This window comes from Athene cunicularia, assembly GCF_003259725.1.
Source record: "Athene cunicularia isolate RWA chromosome 3 unlocalized genomic scaffold, athCun1 chr3_part1, whole genome shotgun sequence".
Taxonomy (NCBI): domain Eukaryota; kingdom Metazoa; phylum Chordata; class Aves; order Strigiformes; family Strigidae; genus Athene; species Athene cunicularia.
In genome coordinates this window covers 69,466,538-69,491,808 of record NW_020799097.1, presented here as the reverse complement: position 1 = coordinate 69,491,808, position 25,271 = coordinate 69,466,538, and the positions used below count along the sequence as shown (strand labels likewise).

The following is a 25,271-nucleotide window of genomic DNA, read 5'->3' as shown; positions in this document are numbered from 1 at the left end:
GTCATTGTAGGCCCACATCACCTTGATTCTTTTAAAACTTTACTTGCTGCAACTCACTGATAAACATTACAGGTGTATGGCCCAGATAACACTTCTAGTGGTCCAGCTTCTCTGATCTTCTGCTGCTGACAGTTGCCCATGTCAGATGTTTGTTTCTGAGGAAAACGAGAGAACTTCCATTGGAATACACTGTCCAGAGAGAAACTGTCATGCTTCTTCTCACTGCTGTTCAATTTTTCACAAAGCATTAAGGTTAATATTTCATGCACCTGATAATATGGAACATTTAATCATCTGTACAAGTGTCCATGGCTGAACTCAGCTGCTTTTCAACTAGATTAAGGTCAGTCTTTAATTCTCCTTTCCAATGATCATCTCAATAGATTCATTCAGTAAACTAAAATAATTAAATTTCTTAATTTTATTGTTTACAATAATTCAGTTTTGTTGTATTTCCATCTACTCAGAGCACAAGACTAACCCTAGTCATAGAATTCTTTACTTATATATTTTTATGATCTGTTCTGGTATATGTGTCCTGACCAAACTAAATAATCCCAGCATTTCTTATCAGGTTGTATCCTGTTCACAGACATCTGAAAATCTGATCTTTTTAATTCAGGAGCTAACTCAGCATTTGGATATGTCATTTTAAGCACTGGCTTTGAAAGCCACGAGTCTTCTATTAACCATCAGAGTATCTTCACTCAGTATGTTTAAAAATCTGTTTCATGCAAAAAAAGTCCCAAAAACCAACCAAACAAAAAAAGATTAAACATTAAAATTATGTCAGATAAAAATCTTAAGATCGGGATGTTCCTAAATTTGGGGGACTCCTGATATTCGTTATGAAAAATAGATGTAGCTGATTCTGTTTTGTTTTGGGTTTTTTGTGGTTTTTTTTTAACAATGGGCAAAACAATACCTCATACAACTCTTCAGAGAACAGAGGTTTGACATTCACAGCAGAATGTTTATAGATAGCCATTAAGCACAATATATGTAAGAAGAAAATAGTTAAAATCAGGTCCTACATAAATTATCACATAAATACAAAATCATATATTGTATTGATCCCCACACTTTCTCTATTAATTCTGGGTCTGTGTCATTAAATGTCTTGGCTATTTTCTTTTTGGGGGGTGTTATTATTGCTTTGCTATATTTAGCAGCAGTACCTACAAATTCCAACAGTGAATTAACACTGCTTTGTATTAAAACTGTCCAAACAATTAGCTCAAAGCCTGTTTGAGTTCCAGGAAACTCATATTTTAGAATGGGGTGTGGAAAGGAAAAGAATTGGCAAAGTACACTGATTAAAATATTAATGCCTATAGTTACACTGTCAGGCCCAGCTAGTTCCTCAAACTAGCCAAGGAACAACAACGAATACTTAACAATCCTCTTAACAACTAATATACTAATTTAATGGTGTTTATTAAAAGCCTTTTGACACATTTCTTCCTTATTGAAAATTTGCACAGAATACAAGTGCTTTTGAATGTTTAAGGAAGGTCTTCAACACAGAAAATCATTAAAGGGAAGAGAAAGGAATTTTCATCTCTCTATCTCTGGACATTTTGGGGTTCAAAAAGTTTCAGAGAAGGAAGAGATTTGGTATTGTTCTGAGTCAATTTGCTCTGGCTGAGGAAATGACGAGAAGGAAACTGTTTCCCTGTCTAGAGAACCATGTGGTGTTCCAAGATAAGGTGAGCACTTGCTAATTCGAGTCCACAAGCAGGAAGCATGATACATCCATTTCCTTTCAGGCAAACAACACAGTTCACTGGCAGCACAAAAGCATTGCTTCTACCGCTAAATCTCAAACGTTCAGAAACCCATTGCTCCTCTGTGGACATACCATTCTATATTTGTTATTTGGATGTTATGGATAGAAACAGTACTTACTCTCCAAACACATGGCCACCAAAGTTTTGGGGTAAGCATTTTGTTTCATTTTCCTAGAATATTGTTAAAGTAGATGCTGAGATTCACTGGTGATTGCCTTAAAAAAAATACATGTAGATACTTTCACGCTTCATGTTGAAAGCAGAAAGTAATAAATAGATTTTGTATTTCTTGCAGTGCAAAAGATTGTTTTCCAAATGTTTCTTTGACAAAGTTTATCATGGTTTTAAACTAATCAAGACAACAGGATTTGCCAGGGCAGAATTGATTGTTTGACAAAGTTCATTACCGAAGTCAGTTGAAAAGGTGTCTATTGACTTCAGTATGTTTCAGATCAGGTAGACATTCTCAGCCATTTAATGGATGTACCTACACAGCAGACATGACCTGTTTCATCCTCTAATGAAAAAGAGATAGCAAAACTAAATGTGTTGCAACCTTTGGAATAAACTCTTCTCCAAAATTAAAAATGATTTGTAATTTGTTGTGGTACCTCATGATCAGATTTTCCTTACTTTTTCCTCAATGTGTATTTTGATTATTATCCATTAAGACTTTTCTTTCACCCAAACCTGGGAATGGTTCATTAACTGAAACACACAGAGTGTGAAGTGGAAGTATATGTTACACTAAAATTCACTCAAGGTAATTAGATTCAGTGACTTGATCCTAAAAGATTCTGTGCAACAGCTATGGAGAACCTTTCCCTTCAAAAAGCTCTACTGCTTGCTATGTTTAACATTAACAATTATTAGCATTTAGTATTAGCATAATTCATATAATCTGTTTTTTGACTATTATTGCTATTGAGCAATGACCCCTCCAAGAATCCGTGCACTATCTAAAACTAAAAAATAAGATTCATTATCAAAATAGGGCTTTTTCTCATAGAAGTGCCCTGGGAAAAGAGTGGAAAATAACTATACAAGAAGATTTAAATAAGTTCCTTCACTTCCTTAGCATAAGAAACAAGAATCTGTCAAATGCCATTCACATGTTTCCTGCAGTGACATATATTTTCCTACTGGGAGACCATGAACAGCTCACTTCATTTTTGTGTCTTGGGCTAAAGAGTAGAGTAATGATACTGAACATCTTTGAGATTACAGATCTCACAAATTTATAGATTAACTGAGGAAAAAATACTGTTATTACTGTTCAGATTCTCTTGTTTTCTGGATGCTGTCTGCTGGACTCTGAAGAATAACTACCATTTTTGTACAGTGGAACTACATATAATTCTAAAATGGCTCAGACCAAAAATGAAAGTACTCTCATCAACATGGACTTTAAGAATCCTTGTGTAAAAGGTGCTGCCCTTTGTAACTGCAGATTCTGAGGTGAATTATTTCTTTGCTGTCATGCAAACATACACAAGAATCAGCAAAGTTATATGAACCTCTAAGAATTTATTAACCATACTGCTCAGACTGTGGGCAAGGTGTTCTTCATCTTCATGAAGAGTCAAAAAAAGCACCTAAGAAGTGACCTTTTAAATTCCACAGCATATTTCATGCAGCTGGCCCTGCTGGTGCTGGTGTTACTCTATCGTTCCATTTAAGGTACTTCTCCAGGTGTGCCAAACTGGTCCTCCAGTATCAAGAGCTGCATTTGATAACAGAGAGCAGAACACACGTGACCTGTCTATTGCTGACAGAGCCAGCATTGCCCACCTGGCTTGCCAGGCACTGATACTATACCCAGCCCTGATTGCCTCCAACTTGCTTATGCTCCGACAGCAGATGAACCTCACAGCTTGAGGTTTTGTGAGGATCTTGCATGGTCCTGGGAAGGGAAGATACCTCAGGTTTTTCATATTTTTCTGTTAGCTTTTAGAAGAGTTAGCAGCATTTCCTCTTCCTGTCCTGTAGGCATATCATATATTGTAGACTGGGGAGGGGCACTATATAGTTTGTGTCAGAAGACAATGACTGACACAAGCTCACTGTGAGGAAACTTCACTTAAAATGATAGAGGTGTATTTTGTGACATCTGTGGAGATATATGACCTGAAATAAACAGAAAACTACACATACTAGATATATATAAAATGGAGTTCTTTATTAAATGAGAATGTAGTACTTGAAACTGTGATTTTTCAGGATATGGCTTACAGGCTGTTACATTTTTTTTAAGCCACCCACTATTTAATACTGTGAGTGTGAATACATTACCAAGATGCAGATCATTTTCCATGCACGTGTGACTTCTCAGCAGCTCCCATGGACTCAGCCAAAGTGTAAACTATATGTCTGCAAAGGTTTGCTGAGGGGGACAAACTGAGAAAAAAATAAATTCTGTAAAAAATTGTTAAAGCAACTATTCATAATGATATTTAATCTCTTACAGTTTTAGAAACTGTCTATTCTCTTAACTGGTTACCTATCTGGAAAATATGCAGGCATCCTGTTTTCTGAAGCTGTCCAGTTTCCAGTGGTAACTTCACACAATAGCATCTTAAAAGTGACTCTAAAAATTTTTAAATGATGAATAAACTAAACTGGCCTCTGTTTATTTATGTGTGAGCACATATAAATCTTTACAACTGCTCCAGGCTAGTGAAAATGTGCATAAATAAATCTGTGTAGATAAAACCAACATATACACACCTTGATACAAGTCATGCTGTATGAATTACCTAAGTAATATAAACATCTCTCAATATTCATGCAAAGATCTTAACAAATAATAATAATACAAAAAAAAAAAAATTAACACACTTTCTTGAAAGCTTGGTGTAGAGTCAGTGATGGCCTGGAGAGTCGATAACTTGTGTAGCTGCAGATACTGCAGGAATTCTTCTGAATTCAATCTTCACCATCATCATTCTGCAGTATTTTTGAAATGCTAAATTATGCAGCAGAGTAAAATGGAAGAAGAAAAGCAGTAGTTTTGCTGGCCTAAAATAAATTCTAATGAAAAAACCAAAAAACAAAAAACAAACCCAAACCAAAAAGTAATATTAACCTCCTCTTAGATCATGAGTTTCACGATAGCGGTCCTGGCCCTGTCAGCAAATATCCTCTGTGTAATGTGTCACAAGCACAAAATGAGGATTCCGATTCTCACTTTGCTGGAGCTGTTCCCTACTACAGATGTTGTGCAGAGTCTTTGTAGTTATATGTGCCTGTTTCAGACAAGTTGTCTGAGCTACCGCAAAGATGCGGGAGCTCATCTGTTTCGGGTACCATCTTCTATGAAGCTATGTAGCCTTCAGTTATCTTCCTGTGTAGTGGGGATCCATAGTATGGTACTTTGGCAGAGATAGGAAGAGAAGCACTTAAAGATAGCCTCTGCTGAACTGCAGCATCGTTGGTATCACATGGGACTGTAGACAGAGAATCTGGATTATTTTTTTTTATTGGTAGTTTCTAAAGGAGGTTTGGCAATAGCTGAGTGAGAAATTCAGGGTTTGGTACCCATCCATCAACTACAAATTTCATTTTTTACTGTTTTAATATAGACTTAATTGAGTTAATTTTGATTTGTAAGTTAACAGAGGGATCAAGGATGCTTCCATTTTAACCAGGAGTGCATTTCTTGTAATTCCTAAAAGCATTTTCAGTCGCACACAATTAAATACAATAAATGTCTTAGAGATAATCCTATTTCTCCAGTGCAGATAGTAATATGCTTTCAGATCAGGAAATTGAATTTAAATAGTACATTTGATCAATATGACAGCAGGAGAGACAAAAAGTGTAAGCAGATATTAATCAACACAAACTTAGATCCCTAGACTATCCTTCAGTCTTGTTTTACTCAAGAATCTATCTAAAAATGCAACGTTAAAATTTAATACCTTAAAAACATTAAGGACATTTTTTTTCTTTTCTTGATCAGAATCCAGGGTGTTATTTGTCCAGTGTGTAGAAGCAATGCCATGTATCAGCTGGCTTTCAGCATTTTAAGATTACAAACTGCCTTGCACTAATAATCAAGTATTATCACTTGTCTTTATAAGTTACAAATGAACTCAGGGTTTTAAATATAATGTAAAATTTTGCCCTGTCTATCCCTCAGCCCACTGGTCTTCTCATTAAAGTGTCATTTTTTTGCTTGAAAGAAGTCAGACTATATACTCTGCTGGAGAAGATGGTCATTAGGGATGAACATATTCTAACATCTGACACTGTTGTGGTATCATGTTACTGGTGGTTAAGGACTTTGCATTATTCTCTTTATGAATTTATGAAGGGCAGCACTGACATGAACAGTAACACAGCCATTGAACACAGGAAAGTCCAATCCAGTCACCCATGGGACCTCACTTCTCTTCTTGGATCCTCCATGGGTGGTAGCCATGGCAGAGTAGAAGCAACAGCAGCAAATCCAGTCCAGTTCTTTGCAAGTGAGAAAAGAAGCATTCAGCTACCTGTGTGGTGACCAGGTTAAGCACGTTAGCTTCTACTCTGGTGACTTAGTGCATTTTCAGCATACCCACTGGGTGGTCTCTTCTCATTCCCTTTGCTCCTCTTCACACACTTTGTACTCTTTCAGTCTATAGTTTTAGCAGCAGCAAATTTGGGAGCTGCCTCAGCTGTCCTGCTGGAGATGTGGAGACACAAAGGCTACAATCTGGAGCCAGCTGTAGATCACTTGACAGCAAATGTGGCAGTGATAGCTTCTATCAGGCAATTACTCTTCCTAGTTTGATGGCTGGAAAACACCAATATAATCCAGAGTACCCCAGAGGGTCTTTATCCTGGTAGACTGGACATTGCTAGTGGGTCAGAGGGCTTAATTAAGGTGAAGATGCAATTCCTTTGCTGGCAGGCAGGAGGAAGAAAGAATAGATCCACTTGTAGATGCTTTACACCACTGGATATTTTTTTCTTAGTAGAGAAAACATTCAGAATTGAAGTGGAACGAAGTAGGAGGAAAACACAACAAAATTAGAGCCTTGGATCCAGGTGCAGTATCAACCTCAAGGATGCATCTCCTGAATTGATATTTTTATTCTCTTCCATTCCCTTTTCTGCCTTTTTAGAATTTCACCTGGGTGTGCATATTCTTCCTGGTCTTTCAATTCATGACAATGAGCCAAAATGGAGCAAGGTGATTGAAGACACTGCATCAACTGGAATTTTTTCTTGCAGTTGATCTCTTTTGTCACTGTGTTTTGGAAAACTCTAGTGATTTTAAAAGTGCAATACTTGGCAGTGTATCACACAACATAAGGATCTCATAGCATGAGGAATACATGTCTTCACAGGAGATATAATCTCTTTCTGCAGTCTTTGGGTAAGATCACAGATGCCTGTAGAAGTTTGGAAAAGGGATGTGAGCAAGTGAACCTCTTTCTTTTGAAATCACTCTGCTGGAGTCAGAACTTCAGACATTACATACTCCTCTTGTTAAAAGCAGCCCCAACTGGAGAACAGAGAGAGGGAGAGGCAAAATGCTTTCTTCCAATATATGGTGCAGTACTGCTCTAGTGTTTTAAGGAATAATTGCTTCTAGTGCTTATCCAAACTTGTAGGACATTGTCCCCTTTAGAAAAGAGAGACTGAAAATGAGGATAGAGCCTATTAGTGCACAAATATGAGTATTGTCAGGACCCCAACCACACTATTTTTATGACTAAGCAAGCTAGTCTCCATTCATAATACTACTGGACACAATAAATGAAAATTGTATTCCAGTGATAAATGACTTTGTCAAATTTTAATTACTTCATTGCCTTTTTGTATGAAGTTAAAATGATATACAAATAGATAAAATTACCCAATATGAATAAAAATTAAAAGGAGGCCAAATTCCTTAATACATGGTGAGTGAGAGGGAAAGGAACAGAACGGTCCCAGCATGTATTATCAGTGAGGCATGATCCATATAGATTTGGTGGTCAAACGTATCTGAAAGAATATATCTGAGTTCGAGAAGCCTGTACTATTACTTCTCCCATATTACAGATAGCTGTATATATAAAATGTAGTCTTCACTCTGAATATGCATCTTCCCATCTGGCATACACTGACTACATCTACAGTGACTACTTACCTGCTCAGACTTCCCAGAGTGCTTTACCGTGCACTACCTTAGTAAGTCTGTTTGCTTAACACTTGGATTTCAGAGTCTGGCTTCTGGCTCATCAGGGATACTGATCCATCATTCAGGCTTGCAACTCAGTACTTTACCTCATGGGGTGTGATATTAAAGGACTCAAATCATTGAGCAGACTTCTGTTCCCTTCATGGTGGAGTTAATATGAGAGCCAGCTGTAGGTGAAAAAACCCTTCTTCCAGCTCCCCATCTATCTTTTCTTGTCAAATAAATGGCTCATACTTCCAGGTTTGTTATAGATTTTCCAGAGCCCTGCTAGTTCTTTATTGCTTGCCTAACTTTCCATCTGACTAATGCTTTCTCCTTTACTTATTCAAGCTTTTTTTAAAAAAAAGAGTTGTACATCTCCAAAGCTACCTTTCCATACCCTTAAGACCTCTAATAACAAAGAGTATCTTGTCTTTCATTCACATTTCACAGCCAAGTACATGTTCTGATAGCAGAAAAAGAACTTGTTTTGAAGAGCATATAATCCAAATGCCCTCACTGATTGGTTCTAGAACATGTCAGTGGAATATGGATTTGTACAACCAAATATAAAAGAAGTCTAACACATAAAATAATAAATAGGAAGGAAGGATGCATTTCCTAGTGTAGTCAGAAATCTCTCAGAATTTGGTGGGTGAGATGTCTAGGAAAACTGGTGGAAAAATATAACCTTGAAGAATTTTTCCCTGTTTCTTAGCCCAGAAGGTATTAATCAGATGGACTAATTAGAGAATTATTTCTCTAAAATATGTGCAAAATGTTGTCTACACTAGAAATTTCTAGTTGTATGAATGGTGTGAGCGCATGATATAAGGTATAGTGCAGAAAGAAGTAGAGTATGCTTATACCCCTTTGTGTCAGTCTGGTACGGACAGACTATGTCCTTGGGGTTGCAGATTCCCTCAATTCTATCTAATAATGCACCTGCACGCACACCTGCCTTAGTGGCTGTGTAGATGTGTTAAGTAAAGGCAATGGTGACATAAAGCCTCTTCCCACTCATCCTACAAGAAACTTGCCAACACCACACAAAATTTTTGTCAGCTTCAACATATGTTCAGACTCCTGAGGTAAGAATCCTATAATGGAGTAAAACATTGATCCTTCCCAAATTCACTGAGAAAGTAGAATTATTTTCCTATGGTCAGCTTGTACTTATAGCAGGTTGGATCCCCCAAAAGATGTTTCTGGAAATAAGCATACTGGGAGTCAGATTTTTAGTTGGGTTTCTGGAAGGTGAGGCAACAAGGTTCCTCCACATTTCAGGTCACTATCTGAAAAACAGACAAAACTTCCCTGTGCTGCTTCGTAGGAGTGTTGTCAAGAGAAAGACGATGAGGTAAAATGTGACACACAGACAGAGAGAAAGCCTTCTGGTTTTGCAAATCCTTCCTGCAAACACACTGTTTTTCTGAAGTACATTTATCTGAGGAGTAGATGTACAACACAGATACAAATATGATACATTTAAGTCACACTATGAAAGACAATGAGTTCTTTAAGATAATGTTACATCCCTGAAGTGTTTCCCTTCATAATACCAGTCAATATAGTGTATCTACAAGTTCTCACTCCTGCTCCTCAGTGAATGTTACATGATGCCGCAAATTTAATAGCTAACCATATTTCCAGACTGCTTAACTTAAGACCTCACCCGAATGAGTAATTTTTTTCATATTGATGAGGAATAATTGCAATGTATCTGCATGGTGAATTTGCAGAAATCAGACTGTAAAAATCCTATAGAGCTCAGCAGAGTTTTTAGGACAGGGACCAGTTTTGGTTTTGTCTGTTACAAATGCCACATATGGGACCTTAGACAGACTGTGATAATGTACACAGACAAAACCAAATAATGGTAACACCAATAAAACTCTGTTTCACCTATATAGGGACTGAGACAGATTTATTTTTTTTCACCTCTTGGAGAAGGCTGTAGGGTTGTGCATCCTCCCAGGCCCAGCAGCATTAGAGTAACTTTTGCTGCATGGCTTCTGGAGCAACAGACATTTCCCCTGAGTAATGGCAATCTCTTTTTTTTGCCTTCAGATGAGATACTGGTCTACATGAAAATCCTGTGATTGAGATGTAGAAGATGTCACATAACTAAATTACTTCTCAACTGCTCAAGTGATCAGAAGTTCATTTAAGTGTTTCACATGGTTTTGATAATGATCATGGTAGCTAGAGGGCTGCAGAGGCAAGGGAGACCCACACATATCACCTTTCCTCTGCCTGAGCCTGTTAAGATCTCTACAAGGAAGAGGGTTATTGTCATATCTACTGGGTCAAGGTCACCAGAAGATGTTCCCGTTTCCAGATACCCTGACCAGTGTGAGCTGACTTGGGATGTGTCACAAGGCAACAGCAGAACAGCCTGGGCTAGTGACTCAAACCAGACACAGCTTTCATATAAATAGTGCTAATACTGACAAAAATGGCAACGAGGTGTGGGGCTAACTGAAGGAAGATAAAAGATTGCATGTGATGGTGAGACATTAAGCAGTGGCAGCCAGTGTGTTTGAACATCAGCCCTTCAGTGGCAACATGACAGTAGTGAATCTCACTCTTCTGTAACATTCAGGGTACCTGGCTCCTCTTCTGAAGTCCTCCAGAAATATTCTTATGCCAAACAAGAAATAAATCTATGACTTCTGATGTAATCAAAAAGGAAGACATTGTTCATCTTCCCCCTCTCAGCTTCAGGATATAACATGTCTCTGTTCCCCCTCAGCTGTGTTTGAGAAGGGCTGATTTGTATGCTGCTTTTCAGTTGGATTTCTGATGCTTGTGGCAGTCCTCTTTGCTGGAGCAGCTGTGTCTGTGTGCTTCATTGTCTTCCAGTATTGCTCCACAGAGCCTGAAGCAGCCAGGCAAGAGATACTGCACTGCACCTTCTAATGCTACTTACGCTGGTGCCAAACTATTGTAGGAAGCCAGAACTTCCTCTGTGCTCACACCATCAGGGGCAGGAGTCAAGGTCATATGTCAAATCTAAACATACTCTGCCTACTCTGATTTCTTCAGGAGACAGAATTGTGTCTTGGCCTTACACCGTGTTTTATTTCCCAGCTAGATTTTGGAGGTACGATTTTTTATCTACTATTAGAATATTGTTTTGTATAAACCCTACCAAAAATATATCCGATAAATCATATACTGATTTCTCAAGAATCAGAAGGATAAAATGAATCAAAATTTAATATGATTATGTTTATTTTGCTATCAGTTAAGTAAAGATTTGACAAGCATGTGAAAGTTACCACTTCCATTACTGAAGCAAAGGGGATTATATCAATAGTCAGACCTTACATTTAGGAAGATAGTATGTAAATCCATTCCAAGATCTTATGTGCAGGCTTGTCAGAGAGATAAAAGTAGATAATAATGAGGGATATATTTTTTTTCTTGCCCTTATTCTGGCAAGCCCAAAGAAAAGAGCATTATTGTCATTGGATGAAAGCAACAAACTGTGTGATGAAAAGGAAAGACCAATCTTATTCTTGCACGCTGTCTATTCAGGGCACGACTTCTTCCTTGTATATAAATTATTCTTTTAAAGTGAGTCTGTCATCCTCAGGCTGTGTTTTGTTGCATCCTAATTACTGCTTCTTTCCTGCTTTCTCCACCCTTTCCACCCCCCCTTCCAGAGACATTGATTTATCAAATGCTTAACCATCTTTAGCAGGAAGGACACAGATCTGAGGTAGTATAAGGAAGAGGCAAGTTTCTTCAGAGTTTTATTTAAATATTAATCAAACACACAGTGCATACGCATTTTGGCAATTACAACTACTATATTGACTAAGTATGTGGTGCTGCTCATTGTCACACCATCATTCTTTATTTATCCATCAAATACAGAAATCTCGTCTTTAAGAGATGAAGTATTTTTCTTCTTTCAAGCACCACACCAATGAATGTGTTGGCATGTGAATGTGTCACATAATAAAAGGAGCTTAGTACTTTCTCCCCAAGACACCCCCCTGTAGCTGCATCCTCAACCGTAGAGCCTAGCAGAATTCATATTTAGATGAGTTAGTTCCCTGAACATTGTGGGTATGATGGTTCTACCTCAGTTCTGCTTGTAGAACCTGTTGAAGGAAAATGCTCTGTATTTATACACAACTTCCCATTTTACCATTGTCATTCACTTATCCACGAGTCAAAAATCTTTGTGAGCCAAACAAGTGGATGTAAGTGGTGCCATCTCCCTTATACAGAAGATAAATCTGAAGCATGGGGATGGAATGAGATGTCCACAATCACAAAAGAAGAGCACAAAGTAAAATCAAGACTCAAGACTGACCCTTTTGTCATTGTAACATTATCTTTATTTCATAACTTTATCCTTTTGTCTGGGGAAAAAAAAAAAAGAAAATCAGAAAAGACTATATGTAATAAACATTTTTTTCTGCTTTTCAAGTTAAAAGCTTCACTTCCTATACAAACTTAATAAAAGGTACTTATTCAGATTTTGAAAGCTACTGCATAGTAATTAAGTTTGTACCAAGCAATCCTAAATTATTCTTCTAACATAATTTATTCCCCTTCAATTTAAGGAGGTAGAAAAATCTCCTCAATATATATGAGTTTGATTTGCATGTATTGAAAATGTGACAATATATGTTAAGATTTATCTGTTAAATATCCTCAACCAAAATTTAAAAATTACAAATATATATACACCATTGTTATGAAATACTGTCTAGGAAATTTTCAGTAAAATAATTAGGGGAGAAAAAATAATCGGTTCAATGCAATGCAAAAACTTCTTTGGGCTCTGACAGATGCTTGCTGGAGCAAACAGCTAGGGCAGTTTCTGCTTCTCAGCTGAGGCCTCTGCCTTGCTTCTCTGACATCTTATTTGCAGAAGAAAATTATTTCCCCATTTCAGACATTTGAATTCACAACTGACATCTGTTAAGTTTAAATCGTTTGCTTTAAAAAATTATGTTATATTGATGCCGTCTATCAGTTATCCAGTGGAAGGATGGGCCAATCACATGGCTTCTGTGGAAGGTGCATATGTTATACAGGCAGAGTGTAAATGAAGAAGGAGACTGCTGATGCTGCTGTTGATTGAAAAGTGTGGGAGTCTCTAGGCAAATAGAACGTGGACCAGCCTGGTGCAAACACAGCCTTCTAGACACCACTGGCTCATGTGGGACAAACACCAATGTCCCACTTCACACTGAGTCTCCAGCCTGGATCACCTGTGCTAGGTCATCAAGAGTTGACTAATACTGCAGATCAGTAATCATCTCACTTAGAAATTATACCAGCATTTACCAGCTTGTGGCTACAGAGATTCTGGTGAGTACTACTTAATTAGGTCTCCTAACCCACACTGAAAGAGATATTCATATATATATTTCCTACATGAGAAATCTCTGAAACTGATTGATGGCCACACAGGAAGTACTGGGAGAAAGCTCACGCAAGTTTCTGAACTGCAGATAATTAACTGAAGAGTGCAGTACTACCATATATGTTTTTACTTCTGTATTCTCAAAATGTTCACTATTCTACCAGTTCCTTGAATAAGATAAACGTAGCAGATTTTCTGCTTTACTGGATATAGCTCAAGTATTAGTGAAATGAAAAAAAAGTAGGAAAATCTGACAGATACAGATTAATCTTCCTGCTCCGTGAATACTTGTTTATTGGATACTTTAGATCAGTGTTCAGCACAGTTTACAGAGAGCTCCTCTTCCTCCCATTCTTCAACTTTGTACAGCTTGCTTAATTTTCACCTGAAGAAGTCCCTAGTTTTAGCAATCTCAATAGAGACTCTAAGGAGAACACTAAACACTATTTTCATTGATGGCTATTTTTGAACAAGCAATACAAAAGTTAGACCTGTCATCAGAGTACTCTGTGGTAGTATTTCAAGGGCAGTATATTGCTGAGTGAGAACAGACTTTCTGAGAAACTTTACAGTTTTGGACCCCAGTATATTTCCTTCAGCTTCTGCCAAGATACTGTGCTGTACGTATCTGTACCATTCATTTTGTCTCTGTTAATAAATGGTGTACATTCAAAATTGAGATTAAGAGGGATGGAAGGGGAGATTGTTCCTCTCCTGGGAAACAGCTGAGCAGGTTGCAGGGGTACAGGGAGAGAGATTGTGCAGCTCGAGAGCAAGGAACAGAAACAGGGTCCTGCCTCTCAGGTGATGGCAAGTGACACTTGAGACTCAGAAGAAAATGTGCAGAGGTTGCAGCAGCTCCAAAAAGCCGTGCATTTGGATCCACTGTTTATAGGATGTACTGGGCAGGCTGAAAAGTGGTCTTTTTTTCCTAGTACACCTAGTATCTCAAGGTACACAGAGTGTTCCTTGTCAGTCGAGTTTTCTCTCTTTTAAAATATTCTTTATGTTCTGATGAAATGGACTTTCAGTATAAATGCTTCCTGGCCTTTTGTGTGTTCTCACAGTAAGGACAAGCTCCACCTGAAGCTTTGTCTGGGGCAGGCAAGCTCTTCTCAGACAACAGAATTGCTGTGGTGTGACTGAGGATGATTTCAATGTATTCCTTACCCCACAGTCTTCCCAGTAACCTGAAAACCTTGTACTCTGTTCTAACCTTGGATGTCTTCCATTTTCTTAAATGTAGCATAGATACTTTGATATTTCCTCCTTAATTTTAAAATTTTTAGGAAATCCCACTTAATTTTAAGATTTCAATCCAGTCATTCATGCTCTGTTCATATAGGAAATGGTTTTATTTTCAAGCTCTGTAAAATAATCTTATTAATAAGTAGTAACCAAAATGTCATATTTCACAGTGGCAAATTGTGATTTACTGTTTGATTTAGGTTCATGCAGAGGCCATATAGCTTAGACCTATGCTCTGGTTTTATGAGGTTGGTAGGAATGTCTTGCCAGAGGGATTGTTTGCTGCACATGCAGAAAAGATCAAAATTATATTACTGTCTTTGTAATGCATTAGGAATCATAATGAAACCACGTGGTAACAAAGTTTCTATCTCTGTCTGCATAAAGGAATCTTTGCTTTGTTTTATATAGTTATGCCAAAGGCATTAAATTAAACATGCTGACATCTTTATCTTGGATGTTTCCTTCTGATTATTACAATTACTCTTTATTTATCATTCCAGTAAAAATCACTGCCAGTAATATCGAGGGAAAACCATTAACTCTGACATGGTTTGTGGGATATTGAGATGGCATATTCCACTCTTCTGGCTTTTTATCACAATGAATTATGGTATTAGTAAACAAAGCAAATGTACTCTGGTGCATGGAGATCATTCTGGACATCACTGTGGATGGTGAGAAACATGAGTTTAAGAACAGACTCATGCTTTTCCATCAGCACAGATATTTGCACAAAGCTACAAACTGTACAAGCTTTACCTCACTAAGCTTCTGAAAACTTTTGCTGTGCCAGTCTCCCTCACTTTCAAAGCCTATGCAAAATGCTAGTCCTAAGTGTTTATGGTAATGTAATTATTTTTTTTTCCTGAGTTTTGAGGTACTATTAACGTCCCTATTAATCTTTCGTTAGAATATTCCTTGTTAGGAATGTTTTCTGACTCATTTATTAGAATTGTTTTACGTATTGTTTAGATTTTCATCATTAATATCCAGCAGAGGGCAATCTTGTTCCTAGGTAGGTTGGTTGCTTGTGAAGTTAACTGATAAAGAGCCGTACCCTTTGCATTTCACGGAGAATTAATCCAAGGGCACAGACTGCATTTTTTTTCCTTGTCATTTACTTAATTTTTCAGATGCTTCCAGAGCCTATTTGCTTACCTGAGCCTTAGAAACGGCACAAAATAACGACAGTATGGACCTTGAGCTGTCATCTGTTCCACCTTCTTTTTTCAAGACAGGATTAACTATATTACAAGAACTCTTGACTGATACTGTTTTTAAAAATATTTAATGGGGGTAGATGCACCAGGTATTCTAGTTCTTACCTGTACTCACAGATAGAAATACCTTTTTTTATTTCCTTTGCTCTATTTTAAAGCCAGTACTTTACCTGCAGTACATATAAAAGCAACTGTTTAGTTACTAGGTAAAGTGGGAGAATTACCCTCTAACGCTACAGAAGAGAATCTTACACTAAGATCTCTCTCATCCGTCGAATAAAACATTTCTCTAGCAAGCTGTGTCTGAACACAGACACATTTCTGATGTTTCTGACAGCCTATCTTACTTATTTTCAGTTCTCATGTCCTGCACAGTCTGCTTTCCTTTCAGCTTTTTTTTTTTTCCACAGATTCTATTTTCCAGATGCCACTGTCCTCGTCTGTTTGTTTTCTGGACATCACAACTACCTGAACCACCTTGTATGGTAGCCTGACCTTCTTACTCTTCTCACAAGAATTATGTGTGACCTTTCTTAAGCTTTTGCCGTGACTAAGATCACAGATGCTTGATATTACACAGCAACTGATTCACCCACCCAACTGAATCATGGACTGCCTAAAAATGATTAATGAAAAGCTGTTTGGCTAATACAATTAGTGACAAAGATCAGGAAGATATATTAGTAATGTCAACACTTGTCAAATACAGAGGAATTGCTGTTTTGAACTCAGCATGACAACAGCAGCACAGGAGTTGGCTACTGATACCAGCCCCAGATTTAAACAAAGTTTTCTTGGCGTAGGTAGAACTGGCACAAAATTTCAAGTAGTTTACTTCAAACCTTCTATGGTGGGAAAAAGTGTTGGCTTTTGGGGCCCAGGGTATTCTTCCTTTCCAAACTTACGGCCCAGGATGCACGAGGAGAGGTCTGCTTAGCATGTTTGCTACAGCTGTAGGAAGATACTATGACTTTGTTCAAACTTTGATGGATCCTGGCTGCTCCTGTCTGGTTTTGCACAAATGAGGCTGTAACCTCACTTGAAACTTGAGACACTGAGGCTCCTGTAAAACAGTATCTGAACCATTTTTACCAGTCAGGTTACTAGACCTGTCATTTATAAAATGCAATTCATGCTTTAATACGCTAGCTGGTGCTCTATGCTAAGCTGTGCAATGTTCAGGTATGAATTCACATATTCACGCATTGGTTTGTGTGGATTTTATACCAGCTTTCATCACTGAGCTTTCATTTCAGGAAAAATATAGGGTGAGACAGAGACTGAGCTGGGTTTTTCTGTGTTTGAGAACAAACCCCCTACTAGTTGTCATAGCTTTTCAGCTTTGGGTCAGGTCAATGTGTCTGTGTGCAAGCGTGTGCATGCATGTGTGCATTCAGGGGGAGGAATGCTCACTTAGACAAGTTTTGAGTCACTAGCATATGACATGACATAAAGGGAAGGGACCTCACAAAAATGTGATAAGGAAAGAATTAAAATGGAAATAAATTTAGAATTCTAAAATTTTGATTCAAATGATAAAAATAGCTATTTTCCACTATACAACATGGTGGTATGTTCTGTATTGATAATACAGCTGAAATCAATGAGTTTGCATGTTCTGCATACAAGCTTGCTGGAAGAAAGTTTGCTTGTCAGGTGTACAAAGTCTAATGCTAATTTTGGGCAGGTGGAGGGAAAGAAAAATGGGAAAATTACTCTCAGTTGCTTAAGTAAATGAACAGAATCTTTCTCTAATGTAAGTAAAACATCTCTATAGAAAGCTTAGTTTGCATGATGAACCATTCTTGGCTGAGAAGCTACCTTACCATACCACTTCTAATAACTTTAAGATAAAACAACTTAAATATTTTTATTTGAATAAAGCAGTATCAGAAAACTAACAGCTTCAAAACACAAAGAAGATTGAAAGTCACCCACTAGAAATCAAATCAAATGTGTAGGTATCATCTCACCCTATGGGTGTTTTCTGGCCCCCTGTGCTTAGCAATAACATGAGCAGAACAGTTGCTTGGAAAGCTCACTGGCTCTTTGTTCACTTTATTAGCTATTATTGGCAAAGATGCATTTCAAATTCAAGTCATGTGTATACAGCCTGACTAAAAGGTGCTTTTCCTTTTCCCTTTTCTTTGCATTCAGTACTTTTTCTCTTCTTCCCCTTCCCTGGTTCTTGCTCTGAGATGCTCTTAATGAAGCTGCTACTCACATGACATTGAAAGGTACTACTATCCCTTCATATACTTGGCTAGCTGAAAATTTTACAAATTTAGTTATGAGCATGTGGCAAGGAAGATCTTGTGCTGACCTTAACTTTAGACCTTGGAGAGTTTATCATAAGGCTATAGGAAAGGTGCAAGTCCCAAGGATTTCCTGAGTTTGGGGAGAAAAATGCTATTCCAGCCCATCGCAGCCAGAGCTGAGGGAAAGAGGGAGATTCCTTGGGAAAATGAATCCTCAATGCAAATGTGGTTTGAATTCAAAGGGGTGTCTTTCTATCTGATGTTGTCCATACACATGTAAGGTAAATTAAACCCTCACAGAATTAAGAGATTGACCTGAGTATGTCTGCAAGGATCCTGATAAGCTCCATGGTAGAGACATGATCCTCCATCACAAAAAGCAAATTTATTTTGTGAAGATTTTCATTGATCCAGGGACTGACAAGTCTAGATAGGGACTGTGTTGATAATTTTTGGTGAGGTATACCCCAAGGAAAGGAAGAAGAGAATGCAGTCCACTTCTCAGAAGACTTACCGATTGGTATGAATCCCCTTTAGTCGGCCTTGCTAGTGATGTCCAGGCTGGATGGGAAGAATTTGTTTCAGGGCCATAACTAGGAAAAACACTTTATCAGCCAGTCTATCATCTTTACTGATAACATGTCCAAATTTCCCCTGTGTGGATTCCATAGAGTGTTAAAGACTTGCTAGAATCTATCAACTTGATAGGATACATACTAACACTTCATGGATCCAGTCTGGCCCTCAGCCACTTCTCTAACAAAGAAGAGCAGCTCTGAAGTCACACACAGCTCATGGAAAGTCATGAAAGCCTTAAAGAAAGCTGCTACAACCAAGAAAAATCTCTGCATAGCAGAGACAATAATCCACTGTACAAACCTGTAGCACTGCATTTGCTTAACACTGCATGTAGAAATCAGAGAGGAGGGAACAGAGAGACTTCAGAAGGAATTGCCTGATCTGGACAGATGTTGGGCTGACAGACATGTGCTGGCTTGGTGTTCAGATCTGGGGGTAACATCCAGAAGTCATGGGTGTTGCTAACCTCCAACCTTTTTTTGCATGGACACATTGGAAGTACCATACATAAGAAAGGTACTGTAGCTAAGATACTAAGTTGCTTTGTTTTCTTATCTTTTCTGATTTTGTACCTCAAAGTCTGTCCTGCATTGCTGAAAAAAACCTTTGTCCTTCACCTCAGCTTGTGTTAGAGAGTGGAGAAAATTGACTGAGGTGGGGTACCAAATCTTTTTGGTTATGGCATATAAATAAAGAAGACTGAGAAATGTACAGAGCAAAACATTTTTAGGGGACTAGCATGTGGGGAGCTATTCTTAGTGGCAGCAGCCCACCCTTATGCCCAGTTTTATTTTTTTTTCCTTAAAAACAGAGGGCAGAATTACATTCACAACTCTCGGGAAACCACAAGATATTATAATGGCTCCTTGAAACACACTTTGTGTCAGTAATGCTCTGACTCTCCTGAAAGGCTAGTTCTGCCCTGGCACTGCCCAGATTAAGGAAGCGAAAAACAACTCTCTGAAAGCCAGCTGTTCCCCTCAAAATCCCAGGTGCAGCAAGTCCCACTCTGCCTTTGATCTTTTTCTCTGTTTGGTAGTATTTTCTCTAATGTACCTCAAGGCTGTGACCACTGAACATTCTAAAGAGGAAATCAATAGGCATAGATTTACAATTCTTCAATGTAAGTTTTTAGAACTGAATTACATTTCAGTGAAATTCATCCTCTGCAGGGAGTGAACAAAAAGCAAGTTTGGCCTATTAGCGTGATCCACAGTTCCCACTGAAGTCAGGAACAGTCTGGGAATAGAAAGAATAAAGTGTCTGAAACCAATGTGTCTAGCGATATTTCTATAATAAGAACCAAAAGGATTAATTGTAGGTCTAAATGGAAATGAGAGCATTTGGGGTACTATATGGCAACTGCAATAGTCAGTGTAAACCCAGCTGAGTTTCCCCAGGGAATAATTTGGTCCTCTATTTTTACATTCATATAGAAGTAGAAAAATAAAAGAATCAAAGAAAGTAAAGAAAACGAAGACATTATCCAAAGGCATAATTGTTTGTGCTGTACCTCCAGCACAGGGGACCAGCACGTGGGAAGGATGGAAGATCTGCACTCAATACTTTTGTCAATTCTTTCATCTGCTTTTAACAGTGTGAAATGCTGGTTTGATTGTGCAGGTGGCTAGAGGGATGCAGGGACAAATCTTCACCACAGTGCATGCCAACCCCAGGGCCAGGTACACTTGTGTGTCTTGCTGTGCTTCTGCTTCTGCTCAAGGTTGCTGAGCCCTGCAGAGATCTCCTTTACCCTCTCCCTGCTGGAGCAGAAAGCCTAAACAGGAGCAGGGATATCAAGTGACAGCAGAGAACCCTGTGCCTGGGGGAATCCCTTGGCAATCTCAAAATATAATAACACAACTAACAGCCCAGCTGAAGTGCAAGAGAAATTAGCCTAAGAAAGAAAGGATTAGTGCCTGTTCTACTTTTCCATAGCCATGAAGGTACTCATGGGATCCTCGGACTGCAGTCTGGTGCTTGGGAAATGCTGTCTTTAGGACACTCCCTAGGATTTACTCAACTGGAGGTGGCCAAGTCCTAGGTCTCCCTTCCCACCTTCGGGAGTATGAGTAGGAACTTGCAGTAACAGAACATATTAAACCCATTAAAATGGCATAATAGGGTATTTCTGACCAAAAGGAGCACAATAAGGCCTGCTATGTCTCTGGAGATATTTTATAAAGGGCAGAATCATGGTGGGTTTGTCAGAAGGCTGCTTATGGTAATGGAGCTCTGATCTGCAGCCAGGAGTTGCAATGCAGGATGCTGCCTCTGGGTTCTTGCAAAAGCACATCAGACAATAACCCTTTGACTTTAGTGTGCCCAATCAAGAGTTTCCTAGTTGTAAAAATAAGGCCTTAATGAAAAATTATATTTTAGTGTCTAGCCTGCCTCTGAATAAAGCACAACAGAGCATTCCCAAAAGTGAGCAGTGCTCTGCAAAAATAGCCCATGCTTTATCCTCGCCCATCTTTGCTTTATATTCCCATTTGAAAAGGATCATCGTTAGAAGCCTATCTGAAAATCAAGGTTACAAGCATGCAACAGTAGGATTGTCTAGTCATCCAAAATATCAGTGGCTTCATTAGTGCTTAAATTTTCTGGGTCTCAGGGAACTTTATCCTGACAAATGTAAAGTGAATCAACTTGGGTAAGAGATTCATGGTGATATCAGTAATTCATTGTAATGTTGGTCCTGTCTCGAACTGAACCTGCAAAGGCATATAGGTTGAATATACTGCCCCTCTGACACGGTTTGATGGGCAACAGCAAGGGCTAGGTTCAAACTTAATGTTGCTTGGAGTCCCCACCCAGAAACCTGCAAAAATTTTATGCTAAACTTTCTGGTGATCACAGAGGTAATTCTCCCCAACTGCAAGTTTGAATCACATAGCTAATAATTTTTCACTGAAAGGAGAAAAGTAAGAAGGTAAATAAAGAAAGTAATAATAACTAATTCCTAAAGTGCAATTATAGTGATAATCATTTACATCTCCCCTGCTGGAAGGGAAGCAAATGTTTCTTTCCCCCTCCTGCAGCGACCTGCCCTAAGTTGAAGGACCAAGGCCTGACTTAAACAAGGGTCTCTGTTGGCACATACTGGGGTGCCTCTGCCTGCAAGCTGGTCCCGCTGGTCCTGCCTGGCACCAATCTTCTCCCTCTGCTAAGTGTTGGCTGCTCTCCAGGGTCATCCCTTGGACCACTTGCTCTCTTTGCCTCTCCAGCACCTGCTTTGGCTAATTCCCACATCTTGGTCTCAGTGTCATTATTTCAGGTTCTGGAAATGACTGTGCAGCACCATAAATTCAGGGGAAACTCTTCAACAGCTATTACCTTGGAAGAGAACTTTGAAACTAGTATCATCTTGCCCTTTTGGGCTCCAACATCTGCATCCCAGTCCTGGAGTTACAACCTTCTGTTATGGTGATCAGCCAGGCACAGCGTTAGCTGGCCTGTGCTTCTGTATGCTATAGAAGTTACTCATCTTTATCTAATGAATACAGTTTCCTTTTTAACAGAAATGCTTCACGAACACGACACAACACAGACAGAATAAGCATGTTTCAAGCTGTCCCATGACTCTTTTTCACTTAATCCCTCTTTGGTCCACCAGTAGTCAATGTCCTTTCTTGTTTGAGATCCAATCCCTTCTTGGATTTTGAGGTGATCTATAAAGGTTTTCTGTTCATTTCAGGCCTTATCCGGGTTTACAGGTGTATCTCCAAACTTTTCAGAACAGCAATAAAACTGGTGCTCAGTTGCAAATGTAAGTTTTCTGAAGTAACTGTCCTATTCTTAGATTTATACAAGAAAAAATCTTATTCCTCCACACTGTGAAACCATGTGGGGGAGAAAACAATCCCAGCCATGCTATTTTTTGTTTTCAGACCTCTTAATTCTTGAAATAATTTATAAAAGAGCGAGCAATTTACTTTTCTTAATAGCAGATTAATGCATCTTTAAATTGGGCATTGGGGATGGGAAATATTCAAGAGACTTAGTATTACTAATGCCTATCTCTGACCATAGTCATTTAGGTTATAGTAATTTACATTAATTTAAAGTATCTGGGATGTGGTCTCATGTTGTAATAAATACAAGGCTTACTCCATTAAGGACACAGCAGAAGCTACACCACTGTTGTAACAGGTGAGTCTGCAAACATGTACACATAGAACATAAACATCTATAAACAGAACGAGAAGTCTGCATAAATTCACACCTCATACTGCCCACAGAAACAAATGCTTGGCAGTTTTATAACACACCCTGGGGTTCATGGGTGGCTGATTCTGTGAGAGACTAAAGACTTTTTCCTTGCATTGATACAGAAGCTGGTATTAAATGCAAGCTACTTTCTGGATGTTGTTGAATTATGCAAATTAAAGAAAAAATACCATATAGTGAGAGCAATATGAACTGCTGTGTTTGTGTTGTAAAGTTCATGTATTACATATAAAGATCTTAGGGTTTATTCATCTTTTAAGGAGGCTGCCATCTTCAATTCATTTTCTGTGAGGAAAATCCTTCAGAGTTAATGAAATAACTTTGCTGTGTATTTTTGCTGTATTGCAGAGCAGATAACAATAGCCTTCACAGTGTCCATGGTGGTTGGACTGGTGATTGGAGGGATCATCTGGGCCTTGTTCACTTGCTTGTCCCGTCGCAGAGCTAGTGCCCACATTTCCCAGGGGAGCTCCTCAGCCTTCAGCCGTCGGTCCAGACCTTCATCCCATGGCCACACTACTGGCAGGACTGGATTTTACCGCAACAGCAGCTGCGAACGCCGGAGCAATCTCAGCCTGGCCAGCCTCACCTTCCAGAGGCAAGCCTCCTTGGAGCAAGCTAACTCTTTCCCCAGGAAGTCAAGCTTCCGCGCATCCACCTTCCACCCTTTCCTGCAGTGTCCTCCCCTCCCCGTGGAAACGAACAGTCAGCTGATCACCCTCACTCCCACAAATACCACCACAACCCTTGTGGGAAGCACCCCCACCAGCTTAAGTCGACCCGAATTCCACTGGTCTAACAACAGCCTCCGTATCTGCCACTCCACACAAACCCCCCCTCCTGCCTATGAAACCATCATAAAAGCATTCCCAGACTCCTGAGCTAGGTCCTTGCTGCAAACACGCACATGCATTTTAGGAGGAAATTCAGTCATCTCAACAATTTTCTGTGCATACTGAAGATCTCTGAGAAGTCTCTGGCTGCCGTTGTGGAGGGGACATACATTGCCAAGAGGCAGGTAGCGAAGATTTCTTAGAGTGCAATATCCCACTGTCCAAGGGATCACTTCTCATTGCACTGCTGGCTCTAATTTACTGCTCTACCATATGCTTGAATATTTATAGTGTTGCATCTTTAATTGTAACCATTGCATCTTTACTTTAGAGGAAAGAAAATGATGCCACATAAAAAGGAGATCATTTCTTGAAGAAACAGATCATGTTAGGCATTACTAATATATACATTTCTGCAAATTTCACTATTCTGTTGGTGGTTTTTTTTATTGTTGTTGGTTGAGGGTTTTTTTTGTTTTGTTTTGGGTTTTGTTTGTTTGTTTGTTTGTTTTTTTTTAAAAAAAGAAAGAAGTAGTTCTGGTTTTATGTATTTTCCCAAGGATGTTAATTTTTCAGAGAACACATCCTATCACCTACCTTCTTCCTATAACCATAGATCAGCTTCTGACCTTATAAACAGACCTTGTAGAGGATTTAATGTTACAGTCCTGGCTGTGGTCACAGGCATCTTGTTCTGCTGATTGTAGAGGACTCTGTATTAGGGCTGCTTGTATAAAAATATCCCATTGTTTGGGAAAATGTTGAAGTATATGAAGCTTCACGCAGAGAGAAGTTTTGAACTACATACTAAATGCATGGTAACAATTCTAAAGCATTTTCTGTCTGCAGCCAGAAGAACGGGTAGTCACGTTTTAATACACAGTAAGGCTGTATGCAGGCATAACTCCTCATGTTTCATTTTTCTAGTTCTGGTTATCAAGATAAGCAGCATGAACGACAACTATATTTTAAATTAAATTTCCTGTTTTGCTATGGGATTACTCATTTCCTTATTTCAAATTGTTTTTCTCAAATTGTACCAACATTTAATTCTTCCTGACAAATTATTCAGTGAAATCTTGTCTTTCACTAAAGCAAGATTTTAAACATCTGTGGCTGAATAGTGAGATTGTACAATTAGCTGGGATTTGAAGTAAAGTTGGAATATTTAGTTGAGGCTAACATATATTTTTGATTCTTATACATGTATCATGTCAAGCTTAGTAGAGACTAATTGCTCTGATGTGAGAGAAGTCCAGGATTTGGGAACAGCACAGACAAATGGAGCCTGATTTAAGTCTTACAGTGTAACTTTCCTGCTAAGTATTTCATGTTTAAATAAAAGGTAAAGAATTTCAACAAGTAGGGGAGCAGTCCTACTCCACACCTACAAATAAGCCTGTTGTTCCTAAAAGGGCTGGGCAACTACCAGCCACTGGACTCCTGATCCTGAGGGGGCTGGTCCTGTGCTTCTGTAGAGAGAACAAGTCCCCATCTGTCTTCTGGGAGGGACAAAGATTCAGTAGCTTTTGAGAAGAGGCAAAATGCTTAACATCTTACTTTCCAG

The 25,271-nt window shown here is 38.7% G+C and overlaps 1 protein-coding gene across 1 annotated transcript; it reads left to right on the top strand.

Moving 5' to 3' along the window:
* Positions 1–1,746: 1,746 nt before the first annotated feature.
* Positions 1,747–24,214, top strand: MYCT1 (MYC target 1). Its single transcript, XM_026846344.1, has 2 exons — positions 1,747–1,939; positions 23,220–24,214. The coding sequence occupies exons 1-2, from the start codon at positions 1,747–1,749 to the stop codon at positions 23,750–23,752; spliced, it is 726 nt and encodes a 241-aa protein (XP_026702145.1). The 3' UTR covers positions 23,753–24,214.
* The last annotated feature ends 1,057 nt before the right edge of the window (positions 24,215–25,271 follow it).